The sequence below is a fragment of the Phasianus colchicus genome, chromosome 15, assembly GCF_987193195.1.
Source record: "Phasianus colchicus chromosome 15, bPhaCol1.hap1.1, whole genome shotgun sequence".
Lineage (NCBI taxonomy): Eukaryota > Metazoa > Chordata > Aves > Galliformes > Phasianidae > Phasianus > Phasianus colchicus.
In genome coordinates, this window is record NC_143450.1 from 3337595 (window position 1) to 3354423 (window position 16829).

The window sequence follows — 16829 nt, forward strand, 5'->3', positions numbered from 1 at the left end:
TTACCCAAATAAGAATGTATTCTTTGTGGACAGGAGGGCAGGAGGCAGGCAACTCACCTAAGAGCTAAAAGCGTGTGAGAAGTTGTTTTTCTATTAAGGAGAATGGAAAACAGAGAAGGGAAAGTGGCAGTAAAGCAAGGCAGGGAGAGCCATCCTCTGGATGCTGTTCTTGAGGAAAAACAGGCTTTGAATGGCCATAGGCAGCCTGGAACTGTGAGTCCTGCAAGTTGTGCTCCTGGGGCTCATCACACTGTGACACAACCATGTGGCCCCATGCCACAGTGCTCTGGGGCTGTCCCCAGGCAGGGAGTGATGCTCTCACTTTCTTCCCACTGTGCCTATGGCCTTGCTGTCCCTCAGATGATGCAGCCCTTGTGGAAGGCTTTGCTGCTGCTGCAGTTCTGCCTTTTCTTTGTGAAGTGTCTGACCTGGAGGATAGAAAGCAAGAAAGGAAACATTTGCTTAGAGATTGTCTCTGTTTATAGAAGGGCTTTTCTTATCTGTTTAAGGCTTTTGAAGTTGCTGAGCTGAGATGCTTGTATAGGAGCCCATCGTGGGGCTGGGCACACACCTGTATGTGGCTGCTTCTCATGAGGAGAAATCTCCCTTGGTGCCCCAAGCATGCCATCAGCCTGAGCAAGCTGCTGTTGACTCGCCATGGGAGGGCACAACTTCAGCCCTTTGCACATGAGATAAAGCATTCCAGGTGAGATGAGAGCAGTGGAGTCCATCTCTGCCCAGGTGTGCTCAGAAGCCAGGAACATGCTTTGGGAGGGCGGGACATGAGGATGCCTCAATCCTGCACCTAGGCTTCGTTGTCACCGCTGTTTCGTTACATGCCAACACACCCCGTCTCTTCCTTGTCACTCTTCCCTCTTTCACCACAACGATGTCTTATCTCTACTAAATTTTCTTATTTTATTACACCAGGGTGGATTTTGTTTGCTGCCTAGGCAGCTGTTCACAGCCCAGAGGAATTGCAGAGACCTTTGTAAAGCCGTGGGGTGCAGAGGTAGCACTCCTCTAGGCCCACCTCTGCACTTCCAGGTGCCTGCTAGGAGCTAGGACTGCCTCCTGTGGAGAAAATCAAGACATGTCTGGAAAGATGTGACAGCATGTCTACAGAGGTGTAAAAACAAATATATTCCAGGGATCCAAGTTACAAAATAATGAGGAGGGTGCGTGGTTTTGACTGTAATGGAGCTGGGAACAACCCTGAGCACTGCAGGGTACAGAGCAACACTGCTGAGACAGCTGGGTCACAGCCCTTCCGACTGGTTTGATGAGGGTTGACCACAGGTCTGCACGAGGTCAACTCTGCTCCAGCTTTGAGGTGATTCTCACTGCCCCTTGTCTGTACCATGCAGTTGCAGTGGAGCTGTGTGTGCAGCAGAGGTACAACCCCAGGGCTGCTCCAGCACACCCCACCCAGCCATGAGTCATGGGATCCGGGCACTGCAGCTGGGCACAGCCTCATTTCCCACACCTGATTTCCATTTCCTTCCCTGATCTGTTATCTCCACCTCTGTATTCAACAAACAAGACTACAGGAGGAGCAGGCACAGTTCTGAGCCTGTGTCTGGGGCAGGTGGGTGCCCGGAAGCCCATTCAGCAGCACTTCTGCCTCTGACAAAAGCCACGTGCAGTGTTCTTGTGCCAAGCAGCCCAGCAGCCAATGCAGATTTTGTTGCTCCAACCCTGCAGGTCCTGCTGTACAGACCCTTTCTGCAGCCTGAGCTCAGGGCTCTGTGCTGACCGGGGTTTCTGCATCCGCCTTAAAGCAGGTGCAGGAGTTGTTACACATTCAGCTCTTTATCAAAATTAATAATAAATCATCAAACCTTGTGTCATCCATTTTGGATATAAAATATTTATTTGAAGGAGGAAGAAACATTTTCATACTTGGAGTGTGCTTGTCCCTGCCCTAAAGAGAACATTTGCTTGTATCCTGCTCCTACCAGCTGTAAGTGAAGTAACATTGTTCTACCAGCAGGGGCATTTGAATTGTATCTGCCCTTGGTCCCCTGCACTGCAGTGCATTACTGATCATTGAGCAGCCTGCCATCCCTATCCAGCAGCTGAGCTCTTGATTTAGAGCACGCACCCACAAACGTGCTTTTCAAATTGTTGCAGTGATTCACCAGAGCAAAGTGCTTGACTTTCCCAGAGCCAAGTGACTTGGCAGAGTATTCTTTGTATCTTGGACTAAATTTATCTAAGCCTTGGTTCTTCATCCACCTCGTTAGGCCTTAGGTTGGAGGAATCTCTTTGTCTTGAGAAGCTTGCCAAGTGCCTCCGAAACAATTTTAAGTTACAAATACAAGGCTGTATGTCATGTAGTCTCAACCTTCCAGCACAAAAACCCCAAATCTGATTTTTATAACGCTTACTTTAATTACTGCTAGTACTTCTTTCTTCTTTTTTTTTTTTTCTCTCTTTTTTTTTTTCTTCCTGCCAGTGATTAAGCAAGTTACAGCTTTTTGCCCAGGCTTCCTCCAACAGCTTCTGCTGCAGTGCTCGAGTTCTGCAAGTCCTCCTGTAGTGCCTGTCACTGAGATGCATTAACCACGGTGCCATTCAGGCTGCCAGGTCATGAATTTACCTCCCTTCAAATCCCTGGAGGAATGTTTGCCTGTTTCTTTTCTTACATGTTCAGCAATGCTTTGCACTTTCAGAAAACAATACAGCAGTGCCTAGGTGTACAGTGGTGCTTTGTAGGTGGCTCTGTGACATGGCATTGTCCCGGTCAGCAAGGCTCTTCCCTGCATGTAATTTGAATTAGACCTACTGAATTTTTGCTTTGATGTCTCAAATATCTACTGGCTTGTTTGGTCCCTGGAGTGAACAATGAGAGCGAGCAGATCGGGATCTGCACAGCAACCAGGGAACAACTGCATTTGTGAGTCCTTAATTGTAGGCCATGGTGTGAAGGTGGAAAGAATCCAGCCCAGCCCTCAGTCCCCAGGTGTGGCAGGAGGGGTCTTGGGACATGGGTGCCATGGGGATGGAGAGTGTTGGGGTGAGGACTAGGGTCAGTGTGAGGCTGTGAGGATCCCAGGGCAGGCACACAGCCACGGCTGTGCTGAGCAAGTTTTGGCTGCAGCCGTGTAAATGTGGCAGCTCCTGGGGCACATCAGTCCCACTTCGTTCGCAGGGTGCTGGGCAGCAGCAGGGAAACGGGGTTTGGTGGGCAGGGAGACCTGCTGGGCTCTGATTGCGTTCAAATTGTTGTGTTCCCAGGCAGCAAATAGGACCCAAGGAAATGGCCAGAAGTTGTACCAGAGGAGCTTTAGGTTAGACATAAGGAAGAAGTTTTTCTCTCAGTGGTCAGGCACTGGAATGGCTGCCCAGGGAGGTGGTGGAGTCGCTGTGCCTGGCAGTGTTCAAGAGGCATCTGGATGAGGACCTATGAGATGTGGTTTAGTGCCTATGGTAACAGTGGTAGTGGGAGGATGGTTGGACTAGATGATTTTGCAGGTCCAACCTTGTGATTCTATGATTCTAAATTGTACAAGAAGCGTGTAGTTCTGATGGGAAGAATTCTTTATAGCATTATTACGAATAAAGTACACTTCTGCTGACAGAAATGCACCACAAAGCAGGTGTCGTGTCAATAACAAAGGACTCTATGTCATTTCCATCTGCTCTACTCCACGTTTTTTAACACTTGGCTCAGGTTCTAACAAGTAAAACGTGCTGAGGAGGAGAGCTACCGTGTGCACTTCCATCAGAAGCATGGCACCGTAGTGCTGCGCTGTTACACCAGATCCCTGCTGATGACATTTTTGCTTCCAATTTTCAACGCCTACCACTGCATTCAGTGCCTGCCGCATCGTCGGCTTGACCGTGCTGTCCCCGTAACACTGCGCAGCCGCTGGCGGGCATGTGGGGTACCGGCAGGCCTCAGCGGCAGGCGGGCACGCGGCTCGGGAGCGCTCCGGGAGCCGGAGGTGCCGCTGAGGGCCGCAGGAGGGCCGGGCCACCCCGCGCCAAGCCCAGGGCTTCACCTCAGCGCCTCTGAGGAAGGAGGAAACTAAGCGGGGCCGACTCCGAGCTAAGGAGAAAACCAGGCTCAAAAAGCGGAACGCAGCGAGAGCTGACCGCGGGCCGAGGCGGCACGGAGCCCCGCCGTCTCCCGGCCCGGCGCCATTTTCTCTCCCCACAGCGCTCACACGGCGGGACGCGGCCCGCCGCCACCGCCGAGCGCGGCCCGTCAGGCGGCGCGGCGCCTTCCCGGCAACCCCCGCGCGGCCGCGAAGCGCGCCGGGCGCCCCCCGCAACCAATAGGAGCGCGGCGCCGCGGGGGCCGCCGGGAGTTGTGGTCCGCTTCCAGGAGAGCGGGAGGCGGCGGGCGCCGCTTTTCTTCTGGGCGTCGTGACGTCACGTACGTGCGTGTGCGCGCGCGAGCGGGGGGGGGCGGGCGAGCGGCGGCGGGGCCTGGCGGGCGCGGGGCGGGCGGGCGCCGCGCGGAGCTGCCGCCGCTATGGAGCCCGACTCGGTGATCGAGGACAAGACTATCGAGCTGATGGTGAGTCACGGCCGCCCCTCCCCCTCCGCAGCCTCCCGCTGGGCCCGGCGCCGCGCTGTGGGCCCGATGGGCCCGGCGCTGCTCGGAGGTTCGTGCGGGCCGGGCCCGGCCGCGCGCCGCTCCTCCCGCCGCCTTCCTCGTTTGGGGGCCGCTGAGGAAAAAACGTTAAAACAAACAAACAAACAAACAAACAGCTAATTAAAGAAATAGAGAAACTAACGGGAAAAAAACAAACAAACAAACAAACGAAAAAAAAAAAAAAGAAACGCGCATCCGAATGATCGCTGTGTGAATGGTTGCGGGTTGGAGGCGGGCTGTGCGCCCGGTGCGCGGCTCCGGTCCGGAACTCCGGGCCCGGGGGGAGCTGCCCTTCCGCCAGCCCTGCAGGGAGCGGCCGAACCGCGGCCCGGCGGGAAGGACCCGCATCGCCGCCGCTGGGGGTGAGCGGCGCCGGGAGCTGAGAGAAAGAGTGAGAATTAGCGGTACTGCGACGGTTTCTATTTTGTGTCGCTGTACGCGTGATTTGCTGCTGCATACGGAATTGAGCACGACGCAATGGAGTTGGGTGGTAAAAGAAGCTGAGATGGGCTGTTACTGCGCTGCGAGGGGGAGCTGGGCGTTGTGGAGGCACCGAATGGTTGGGGTTTGTTAGCTAGCTTAGCGCCCGCTCACGCGGCAGCTCTGGAAAACGCCAGCTTCCCTCTGGTGTTGCCTGCTGTGGGTAAGGACGGATGGAAAGCCAAAAGGAAACGGCCCCGATGGCGTTTCAGTGCTCGCTGCCCGTCAGTGAGGCCAGCAGCTTGAAGGCCATCTCGGTGATCCCGCTGTCCCAGTGGATCTGGTGAGCTCCCTCTCATTGTCAGCGACATCAGAGCGGCTGCGGTGCAGCTGTGTGTTCCAGCAGCAGCCCCCTGCGGAAAGCTGCCTTCTGCATTTCCAACACAGCCACTGCATCCCAGCAGTGCTTTCCTAACTGTGCCAGAGGGTGCAAGTACCACCTGGCCTTGGGGTGCGTGAGGTGCTCTGATGGGGCTGGGAGGGACGGTGGCCTCACTCGGGTTTCTTGCTTGCCCTTTGTTAACACCTCTCCTGTTTGAGAAGCCTTCCCTGGCTTTGGCCAAATTGCCAATGGGCAGAAGCAAATGTAATTTCTGATAGCAGCCCTGTCTCCTTGTTACAGCAGCATCTTGGAGATGTGCTAAGGGAAAGGCAAATATGGATGGATATTAAAATTTTCATTACTTAGGAGGCTTAGGAAACAAATTTTTTCCTTTTTCAAAACAGTGTAAAATTTTAGTACGATGAACAATTAATTCTGTAGTTCCCGATAGAAATTGATATTTCATAAAGCATAGTTTGTAGTTTAATTTTCCTCCCAGCAAAGACTTGCAGAGAACCACTTGTGTCTGAGCAGAAATGTTTTACTGGAGTCGCCAAAAGCCCATTGAAATGGAGCCCTGGCACAAAGGTTCTGTGCTCTGCTGTTGTGGCAGATGAGATTCTCTGGAAGGTTTGCTGAAACAAACAGAGCAGAAGTAGAAGTTGTATTGACAGAGCTTTCAGTCAGCAGTTACAGTGTTTTATGCACTCTTGTATCAGTTGATAACAGCAGCAGTAAACATTGCAAAGCCAGAAATGATCTGAAGGTGCAAGACCTGATGGGATGCTCCTCTGTTCAAGAGTGTTATTGTCAGAAAGAAGAATGGGTGCTCGCTTATTTCAGGCAAGAAGTTGCAGCCTCCCACTGATCCAGGAGGCTGTATTTGCAGCACTTTGGGTGCTTGCTCACTGCCTTCCAATGCCAGGGCTGATTCCCCAGTACTGCAGCTGCAGATGGATGATGCAGGAGTTCTGAGAAGCAAACACAAAGCAGTTCTGAGTGGCTGATAAACAAGAGATAATGTGTTAACGTGTTGCATAAAGTCAGAGAACAGGGTGTTCTAGCCCTCAACTTTTCCTGCACTGGATGGATCATTTGCATTTATTTAAAGAAAAATCAGTCATAGAAATAATACTGGTCTATTTTTAAAGCTGAAATCTAAGAGAAATATTTTAGGGTTTCACAGTGACAACTTCTGTTTGCTGTCTGAAGTTCTAGCTAGTGTTCTGGAGTTGCCATCTTAGGACAGCTGGAGGCTTTAGCTATGATGTTCTAGCTATGGAAATCATGTCGTTAGCCTTCTAACAGTGATGAGCAGGTGATTTAGTGAGGACTTTCCGTGGCTTTCAGTTGTACATGGGATGGCATTTGGCCCACAGGCCTGTGCTGGCACTGGGGGGATGCAGGGCTGCAGTTGGGCTCGGGGAGCACTGTGTCCATTGGATGCACTGTGAGTGGGTGAACGATTGGCAGTGAGGAGTAAGGAGGTAATCCAGAACAGATGGAGGGCATGCCAAAATGATGCAAAGGGCTCTTTCTTTGCAAGGTTTCGGTTTTCTCTGTGACATCAGATAACAGGAACCTTTTTGCTCTTCTAAGGGATCAAACTTTCTGAAGGTGAAATACTGACAACAAATGATTTGTGAAATGTGGTTTTTTTTTTTTACCAACACTTTCTGAGCTGTTTATAAAATCTGAGTTCAGTTGCATCAAACCCATTACACGTGTTCGCCTTGAATACCTGCTAAAAACCCCATGGTTCTCCTTCCCTCTGAAAGCTGCACTGAGCCACGCTTTTGTTTCCTCAGCAGACTTTAAGGCAGGGGATAGTTTCTTAGTCTGCGTTAATGTGGTGGTACAAGAATGTAGAGGTATGGAAAATACATCTGTATACAGGTTAAAAAGTGACACAGGTAGGGGTGGAACTGCCCACATTGTAACATGTGGTTCACAAAAAAAATATATCCTTTTCTCCCAGAATCTTGTGCCTGCTGGGCACCCATGGGGCGTGGTTACTGGGCAGGAAGGCAGAGAGTGGCAGTGCTCCCACTCACTGAGCTGCCATCAGCTCTTCCCGCTGTGCCCCTGATGCGCTGTGCTGTGCTGCCAGTGCTCACCTCCTGCTGCAGAGCTGGTGGTTGGAGCTCTGCACAGCACTGCTCGATGTGGGGAGTGTGGAAGGGCGCTGGGAAGGAGGGCCGTGCTCAGCAGTACCACCAACATGTGCTTGTTTGGAATTTGTATCTTTTACATATGTGGAAAATATTCTTAGTGTGGCACCCTTGTTGTCTAGAATGTCTCTCTCATTATTGTCCAGTGTTTAAGTGCCTCTGTAAATAATAAATGAAGAACTATAATTCAATATGTTGCCAAAAGTCTTTCAGTTTCTCCTGGCAGAGCTTTGATGGGAGCTGCAAGTCTTCAAATTCACGAGGTAACATCTCAGAACAAAGCATTTCTCACAGGACAGCTTTGCCAGCAGCAACTTGTGTAGATCGTGCTGGTGCTACCTGGAGTTCCCTGGGTCACTGCAGCTGGATGTGGGGTGCCCCCAAACGGTGTGAAGCTTTACAGTGCAAAACAAATCTGAGCGTTCTGTTTGGAAACTCACGTGCAACAGCTGGATGTGTCTCGATAGGCCTATAACGTTCTGCCTTGTTTCTTCCCTCCCTGTCTGTATCAGTGCACGCCAAGCAGGCAGTTGCATTTTGTTCAGTTTTTTCCAAATGTTCTCAGATGAATCCTTCAAAGAGTTTGCTCTTGTGGTGATAGAGATAGTGATGGACTGGGCGATGGTCGTATTTGCATCTGGAACAAAGGAGGCACTGTTCTGGCTCCAGTGTCGCTGTTTTACTCTTAATCAAAGCCTGGGAGTAGATGGAGAGCCAGCAGGACCTTTGGAGACCTGTGTATTAACTAGTTACTGTGCTTTCTTTGCTAGGATAGCAGGCTATGCTTTACAGTTATCTTTATTTATTAGCTAAATGAGCAGTGTTCTGAGCTGTGTGTCAGACATGTGAGCGTGCAGCCAGCAGCATGCTGGGCTGCTTCATCAGTTAGGGGCAGAAAGGGAAATGGTGAGGGCAGGTGTCTGACATGGTGAGGTTGTTTGCTGGCTGCTTGAGAGGCACAGAAGAGCATTTGGGGCAGCAGATGTAAGATCTGTGCTGCTGCAGAGGTCATTAGACTGACAGTCACATTTCATAGTGCCCGTAAGAGGAAGGATGAAAATGTAAAGTGAATAGATTACTGTGACTTTGGCAGCAGTACAGAAAAATGGGAAGGAGGAGCTTAAGAAAATGAATTAGAGCTGGCTAACTGAATTTAAAGCCAGCAGAGCTATGGTGAAATGAGGGAAGTAGCCAGAGAAGTGTGGAAAGCTGTATCTTTTGGGAAGGGCTTGGTGGAACAGTAGGCTGAGTGGGGAACTGATTACCAAGGGAAAAAGGGCTGTGGTGAGTACAAAGATGCTCAGTGCAGGTAACGGGTGAGAAAAGCCAGCTGAAGTACTGCTTTGGATGGCAGCAGTTACTGGTCTGTTCAGATGGAGGAGAACTGCAGATGCTCCATTTGTAGGGAAAATTCTGAACCTAAGTATCTTTAAATTCTTTCCAAGGGAAGCTTGCAATTTTTTCAGGAAGCTCAATGCTGGCGTTTCACCAAAGGCTTTTTAAATCTCATTTGGGATTATTTTTGCCTCATTTCAGTTAAATTATCTAACATGACTCGATTTGCCAGCCTCTGCAACAGCACTGAGCACATAAGGAGCAGCAGCCAGAGTTGCCTTGGTGCCTGAGAAGCACGTGTGACCTCCAGCCCTTGTGAGCATCCCCAGGGAGCTCCAGGGCACTGCACTGAAATTGCACAGGCCCTGAATCACGCTGAGAAACCCAGTGTGCTAATGGCAGTGTGGGATGGGATCAGACCCACAGGCAGGTGCGTGCCAGCCTAGCCCTCTGACCTGCTCCTTGGTGCTCCTGTAGGAACTGTTAGGGTGCATGAATGGCGTTGGTGTGTTTCAGGCCGTGCTGGCTGTATCTGTCTGTCCCTTGGGGAGAGTTGTTGGATGTTAAGAATTTGGATCACCAACATCTCAGCAAAACAAACAGAGCTGTCTTCTTCCAAGCTGTACCCTGAGAGAGGCTTGGGGACATTCTCTGAAGGATGGATGTACCTTTTCATTTTGTGTGTGTTTCCTAAAACACCTTCACTGCTTGTTAAATCAACTTGATGTATGGCTTTTGATGCGTTACGTTTTATTGCGGTGCAGTTTAGAGGTCACTCTTACTTTGGCATTTTCAGTTTCATCTTCCTGTGCTGCTTTGAGTGCTTGTGTGGCAGGGTGAAAAGTGAGATGAGCTTCATAGGAAATGGATGGTGCAGCAAATGTGCCAGTGAGACAGGAATGGCGTGTGGGAGAGAATGAGAGACCACGGCTGTAAGAGGGCTGCTCTGAAATGAGCTGCTGTTATTGCAAGGGAGAAGAGAAATGGAAGGGAAACGAGGATATGTACTGAGTTGTTTAAACTAATGCTGATTAATAACAGTACTTACATTCTAGCTTTTTTTCTCTGGTGATGTTTTCTTTATACTAATGCCACTGTTTATTACATAATCTGATTTCACAGCTTGATTTCCATGGTACTGATAGTACTTCGTTAGTCACAGCAAATCCAGTTTTTCTGGAAAATCCCTTCTCCAGTTTCTTGGTGTGTTTATGAGCTCAGTGGGGTGACATCTGACAGCCTGCTCCATTTTCCTGTGTTACTTCCATGCATTTCCCAGTATGAGTGGTGCGTGACCGAGACCAAATAATGCAGAATTATTGCAATACCTTTTGTGCTTTAATAATAAAAAAGAGAGAAAGGAAATTAATTCCTTTCTCAAAGAGGCTAACTTAACAATGGGTGTGTTTGGAGGGAGGTGTGATGGTTCTTCATTGCTTTGCTGAAACAGGTCTCTGTAGGAGTTGCATCCCTGTACTTGTAACCTGCAACCCCAAAGTGTTTAGAGGTAAGCACAGAGTAGTTCCATATCCTGGGCCCACTCCTATACAAATGCAGACAGATTTCTAAGATCTAGGTAAATACCTGCTTGCTAGGAATAGGGGCGACCAGTGTGCTTTCTGTGTAAACTGGCATAAAGCTTTTGGGATCAATTCTTGGCTGTGCAGCGTGGCAAAGTTTGTTTCCTTCACTGGCCTGGCTGAGGCAGTGAGCTGTGCGTGGTCTGGCCCGGCTGCATTCTGTTTTGTGCTGCTGAGGGGTTCCAGAGTGTGGAATTTTGGCACAAATTTGTACAGCCTGCACTGTGTAACCCCTGGGGAGGTGTGTGTACGTCAGGATGGCTTGCACACTGATGTGCTGTTTAAATCTTCTGTCTTTTTAAGTCGCACCGATTGAAACATTTCAGACAAAAACGCACACAGCTCTTGGAAAGCCTATACTCAGAATCTGTTTGCAAAACTTAAGCTCCCATTACAGCTTGTATTTGATAGGAGATCTTTGAAGCAATTCTGTCTTGGCACCAAAGGACTAGCCAGGGAAACTCGATATTCTTGTTGTCTCCATCGCTCCTCCATGGAGAGGAGCTTCCAAGAGAAAAATCAGACCTGTGTTTTCACACTCACATTCATGCCTTTGTGTCTCTGCTGCTGACATCCTGCAGGCTCTGTTGTGACTTAGCAAATCAGTACATTTATATAATTTTGATAGCTGGCTGAGCTATATTGTACTCTTAAAGTTCTGAGTCATATGCCATGACATCTTATTGCTTTACTTGGCAGCATTAAGGTTCATGTATTGGATGTGGTATTAGACTTACAGCTCCGCTTCGCCCTTGAAACCTATGTTGCCCTATGGTTGATGCTTTACAAAGGGTCGAAAAGCAAAAAATCATCCCACGCTGAAGATGCTCCTTTCCTGGTGTACAAGGATTGGATTGGAAGGGTCAGTGTGAGAGATGGTGCTAGCTAATTGCTCTGTGGGCAGTGCAGCAATGTGTTCTAGAAAATGCTTCTGCTGTTTCTGGCTGTCTCAGACTTGCAGAAAGGTCTGGCTAGGAGTCGCACAGCCTGGTCTGTTCAGGGTAGGCTTTCATTATTCTGTTACATCTGTAGTTGGAACTTCCGCAGGCTCGGTTTTCTCTTAGGTTACAGTTAAAGCTACTTCAAAGGCTTTGTCTCCTACTGTAAGCATGCTGCTGGAGGTTCTGGATGAAGTCCTTTACCATCTTGCTCTCGGAGGGGTGCCCTTCCTCTCGGTCAGAATAGCGTGCCTTGTTTTGCTCTCTCCCAGCTCTGGGTTTTTCTGGAGGTGCAGCAGTACTGAGTGCTCTCATGCGGATGGATGGCTCCATTTGTGCTGCTGGTGCGTGAGGAAAGCTGGATCATTTTGAGTCTGGAAAAGGAAAAAAAAACAAAACCCAAACAAACGTGGCAATGAAATGCTTTGGAGCTTGTTTGTGGAAAAGTGAGGAGAGCTACTGCAGTGTTTTGCAAAGCCACAAACTCCCAGCCTGGCAGTGCTCGCAGCGTGTTGGTCAGGTGTAAGCTGGTGGATGAAGCTGTAGTAGTTACTTCACCGTAGGCAGCGCAGTTTCTTCTCATCTTCCTTGATCTTTGCAAAGTGAGCTGTTGCCCCAAAACAATTTGTTTAGGATTCATTCATTTAGAACGTGGGAAAAAACAATTTCTTGTCTGTGAGTCCATTTCTTTGTCTTAGATCCACCAATCCGATACCCCCACTAACGCAGGTGTTACTGGTAAGGTGTATTGGCCCTGTCTAACAGTGCTAGCAGTGCTTAATTGGGATTTCATTCAAGCAAGAAGTAGATACACCAAGCTGAAGATGATTGGCTGCTCTCTTTTAACAGAAAAGAAGGAAAGCCCATTCGAATCCCCTTTCATTCTGGATTGGTGGATCTGAAGCGCAGAAACAAAGTTTCAGGTAAGCAGTCACCCTGTACTATATCCTGCTGCTTCTGCTTAGATGAGTTTGTCCGCAAATTCAGTATCTGCTTTAACTGCTCCATGTCCCTCAGATAGCAGAACACACCAAGCTGCCAGTGTGAGATCAGAGTGAGGAGTGTATTCAGGGAAGACAGCTGTGCTTTGTTAGGATGCTGCTGATCTCCTCTGAAGGCAAGGCCTAGGAATGTGGGGTAGATGTACCATCTGCAGAGCTAGACAGCAGTACCTACAGATAAAGGGCCATTAAGCAAACACATCCCAGATCTTGCTTCTGGAAGGAGGAGGCAGCCTTATCAACGACTTGAAACTCTTCTGTTGAGTTCAGAAATTAACGGCTATCTGCTCTGATTTCTGGCTGTATTTTCTCATGAGTTCATTGGAAATGTAGAGAACTTCTCCACTCGTTTGTGTTACAAATTGCAGTGGCTTTGTCCTGCTGAAATACCATTTGAAGTTCTGTTCTGGGCAGCACTTGGAATCAGCATTTTAAATCCTTAGGGAGATTTCAGGTTCTGTTAGTGATGGTCCTCAAAGCGGTGCTGAGGAGGTGCTGCAGAGCTGCAGCAGGTTTGTTTCAGAGTAGCACTGTGGGTGTGTTTTGAGTCCTGTCGCTCTGAGACTTTGAAATGACTGCAAAAGGCTGCAGTATGGTGTCTCAGATAAGTTTGGGAGGTATGTGTGTGTGTTAGGAGGGAAAAGTCAGATCCCTGGCTGATAGAGAAGAATGTTACGTGCCTTGAATGTCTGGTGGGAAGGTGAGCCCCTCTCCTAAGGCCCAGCTCTGTTGTGAGTTAGTGCTTTAATGAACTTGTCAACTCATTTCTAAAGCGAGAGTGAAGCAGGTATGCCTCAATTCCTTTTGATATTAATAGCAATTACCCTAAGCTTTGAGTGCTCTTCTCTGTAGACAGCTATTAAAACAAATGTTATGGCCTCAATATTTAATATACCACAGAAGAAACTCTTGTAGGTGCAGCTGATACCTTGTATTATTTTAGCTGTGTGTTTCATTTGCTGGTATGGTATTTTCTGCAAAAATCATACTTGCATTTAATTGATGAACACATACATAATGAATTGCTTGTGCACAGGATACTGCTGTTTCCACGCTTGAGTTTTTGAATACTTGAGTGATTAAGTTAGGGTGAAGAAGTCCTGGGCATGCTTTTTAGTACAGTCTAAAAAATCCCACCAACTCTGAGGGTTAATCCTTAGTCTGACGCATTTCTTGCAGTCTCTCCTACTCCATCAGGTCATCCCTCACTTTGGAGATACACTGCAATAGAATCTCCTGGAGCATTTGCTGCCCTGAGTGTGCCCTTTTCCAAAATGAGAGAATTGGGAGACAGAACTGATCTTGACATCTCTAGTGATGAAAACTGAAATGAGAAAATAATTTAACACGCGCTGGGGGGAGGGAAGGAGAAGCTGTAATGTGTATTCCTGCTGATTAAGATCCCCAGTGTGCTGGTATTCAATATTGCTGAACTGCTTGAAACATGGAACAGTCCTGTCAGAGGCATTCAGAAAGCTAAGCTGAGCACAGATGTAAGTGTATGCACATTGCAGGCTTAGTTCTTGTCCAGGTTTTGAATCCTACATTTTTAAAAGTAAAGTGCAAGTCAGCTTTCAAAGGCTGCTGAAATATTGCCCTGCAACACGAGGAACACAAACACTGACAGTGTCTGTAGCATTTTATGACACACTAAGGTTGGATTTCACGTGTACTTCAACTCTTCCAAGTTAAAGTGCGCGCTGCTTTGTCCATATCTGATTTTTTTAATCAGGTTAATATTTGTTAGATTGCATTAGTCCTTAATAACTTAATACAGAAAAGAGTCAGAGCCAGCTCTTATAGTCTTAATAAGCTTCATCTACAGTTTTTGAAGTGTTTGACTTGCTCACTGTAAGTAAGTTTTACTATTTCAGTTGGCAGCACCAGGTCTCTACAGCTGTTTTTTTGCTCCGGTTCTGATTTACTGTTAGCAGGTGTGCTGCTGTCTGAATGCCTGTAACACCTCTGCTCCTTCAGCATAAGGGAAGGAAAGCCAGTTTTCTGTTTACACAGTGGCCTCTGTGTAACGTAGGATGTGCGAGTGCAGCAAGGACTGTTATAATTCTGAGCTTTTGAAACTTGGAGCTGGGATGTTGCGTATGAAGGACGTAAAGATTAACCTAAATAATGCATTTCAGAAGATTTAGAGTGATTTCACTTAACACTGTAGAATAACCATGTTATAAATGTATTAGGATTTTCTTTGTACTTTTCCATGTCCTCCCGAAAAGGAGATGCTGCATTTCACGACTTTTATCCTGATGAATAAATTATAATGGAGTAAGGTTGTTGCTGTATTCAAAAAAAAAAATGCATTTAATCTTTTCTCCACTGAACCCATATTCCTTTTGTAGCATTCGTTCTGTTGTAGCGAACGCATTCTTTGATCTTCAGGAGCAGAGCGGGACTGCATTGTTGATCACGCTTCTGTGAATTCATTGCCCTATGTAGAAGAACTGCGTGGTAATGGAAAACAATTTTTCAGATAAATTCTCATTTGTCTTGCTTTGAGCTTCCTGAGTTCTCACTTAGTGTTCTCCCCAAATGCAAGAATCTTACGTGCAGGTCTTGAATGACAGCTGGGAGGCTGAGCAATAATTTTTTTGGAATGGAGATCATTTATCTAAATAGATTTTTCTGATGGAGGTGCGACTCAGCTATTGGGTTCCTATTATTTTAATTGGAAAGGAAAAATCAAAGATGTTTGACAAGTTCAAGTGAGTTTGCTACTAGCTCTTCCAAACACAGCAAAGCAAGAGTAAGCCAGATCTCTGGTACAGATACCTCCTGCTTGACCTGAGAATGTGGCCATTCTTAAAGCAGAACAGCTGAACACAGGAGTTGTACTCTGTGCGTTGTGGGGGTGGTGCTCAGCCTTCCAAACAGCCGCTCAAGACTGGATGTGAGATTGCATTTTGTACGTGGAAAGGTAGTGATGTGATGGCACCGGTTCATACTTGTATGACGCATGTGAACACACCACATCTCTCAAGGGACAACTTGGTTTTGAAATGAAAATAGGAAGAGTACAAAGTCTTGCTATTGGTCTGACAAATTTTCTTTGGTTTAGAGTACCTCAGCAAAAATACCAAGTGTGCCAAAATGTGCAATGTAGTGAATGTACGACTGTGCCAAGCCAGGCTGTCACTTGTGGAACGTGCTTCTTTGTGTTATGTGCATGCCCACACACTTTACTTCCAATTAATTAATCACAATTACGAATATACTTTGACACTTCTACTTTTCCACTTGTGAATACTCAGGGTACTTGTTCCAACATGTTGGTTCAGCACTGTTTTGCTTATCAGTATTCTGAATGATAACTTCAGGTAAAGCCACCAGGTAAGACCTAGAAGACATCCCAGCTAGCAAAAGGGATGGGGTGCTTGCCAACTGTACCCTGCCGAGTGTAAAATAATACTGAAGGCCTTTGAACAGTTTTAACTGCTTTCTGTTTTTTCTCTTATTGTGGTTCATGCTGATTTTTGAGAAGGTTCTGGGTTTGATATTAAATTTGCCTTGGGAGCATTAAAATTCTGTAGTCATCCCATCTGAAAGTCAAAGTTTGTGTGTCAGAATCCCCCTTCAGCAGCACTCAAAATGGGCTGCCAATGGGTGTGTCATTCCCAGACAGAGCATTTCAAGTACAGGTTTATCAATAGTAATCACTAATGGAAAGAAAGAGACATCAATTCGATTGGTCTTGGCCTAAATAAAATGTAAACTGCACTGTAAATTGAAAATCTTGAATAGCACGAGTCTCTTACAACTAAACACCTAAAAGAGAATTCAGGGGGAAGACTGAGGTTTGTTGGCTGTACCTGGCCTTCCCAGTCTGAATCTTTGCTCTGTGGAAATGCAGAACAAGAGCTTAACCACTGAGGAGCTGGTTGGTATTCATGAGGAAGTTGGGAAAAGCACTTTAGAACATGGGAGCCTGTATGCTTTGCTGGGAGTTTATAAGCAGTTTTGATTTTGTAGTCAACTGTGTGATCAGTAAGTCATTGCAGGAGTGAATTCATCTGGTTAGCCACGCTTCTTGCCAAATGTATTTTCTGTTTTTCTGTTTGTAATTAAAAAGTAACTCCCTCCAAGCTTTTTTGACCTGCCTAGAAGCATTGCAGGGGCAGGGCTGGCTTTGCTTTAAGAACGGACTGCCCTGAGCTGTACACCTAGCACACTAAATTGAGATTCCTCAAGTTACCTCTGTATGAATAAATAGAATGTGATTTTGGTGAAAAATGTTGAGGTCACAATTCCTGTACTTTACAGAAGTTGTGGTAATAAGGGTTAGTAATTAATGCTGCCTTAACGATGGCATTGCAGCATTGCCATCACCGGATCGAAAATGTGTATTAGTTCTATTGGGAGCACAAGCTCAAGTCCATATGTGTTT

The 16829-nt window shown here is 47.4% G+C and overlaps 1 protein-coding gene across 5 annotated transcripts in view; it reads left to right on the forward strand.

Moving 5' to 3' along the window:
• Positions 1-4419: 4419 nt before the first annotated feature.
• FBXW11 (F-box and WD repeat domain containing 11) overlaps positions 4420-16829 on the forward strand; it is a 65859-nt gene continuing 53449 nt past the window's right edge. For 2 of the 5 annotated variants that reach the window (XM_090151142.1, XM_031598002.2), the window contains exons 1-2: positions 4420-4528; positions 12282-12355. Coding sequence is in view for 2 of the 5 variants with exons in the window: in XM_031598000.2 (XP_031453860.1) it covers positions 4484-4528 (45 nt within the window). In the remaining 3 variants the exon portion in view is untranslated. Of the gene's footprint in view, positions 4529-12281; positions 12356-14787; positions 14897-16829 lie in introns of all 5 variants that reach the window. The other 3 variants (XM_090151141.1, XM_031598000.2, XM_090151140.1) reach the window with 3 other exon arrangements.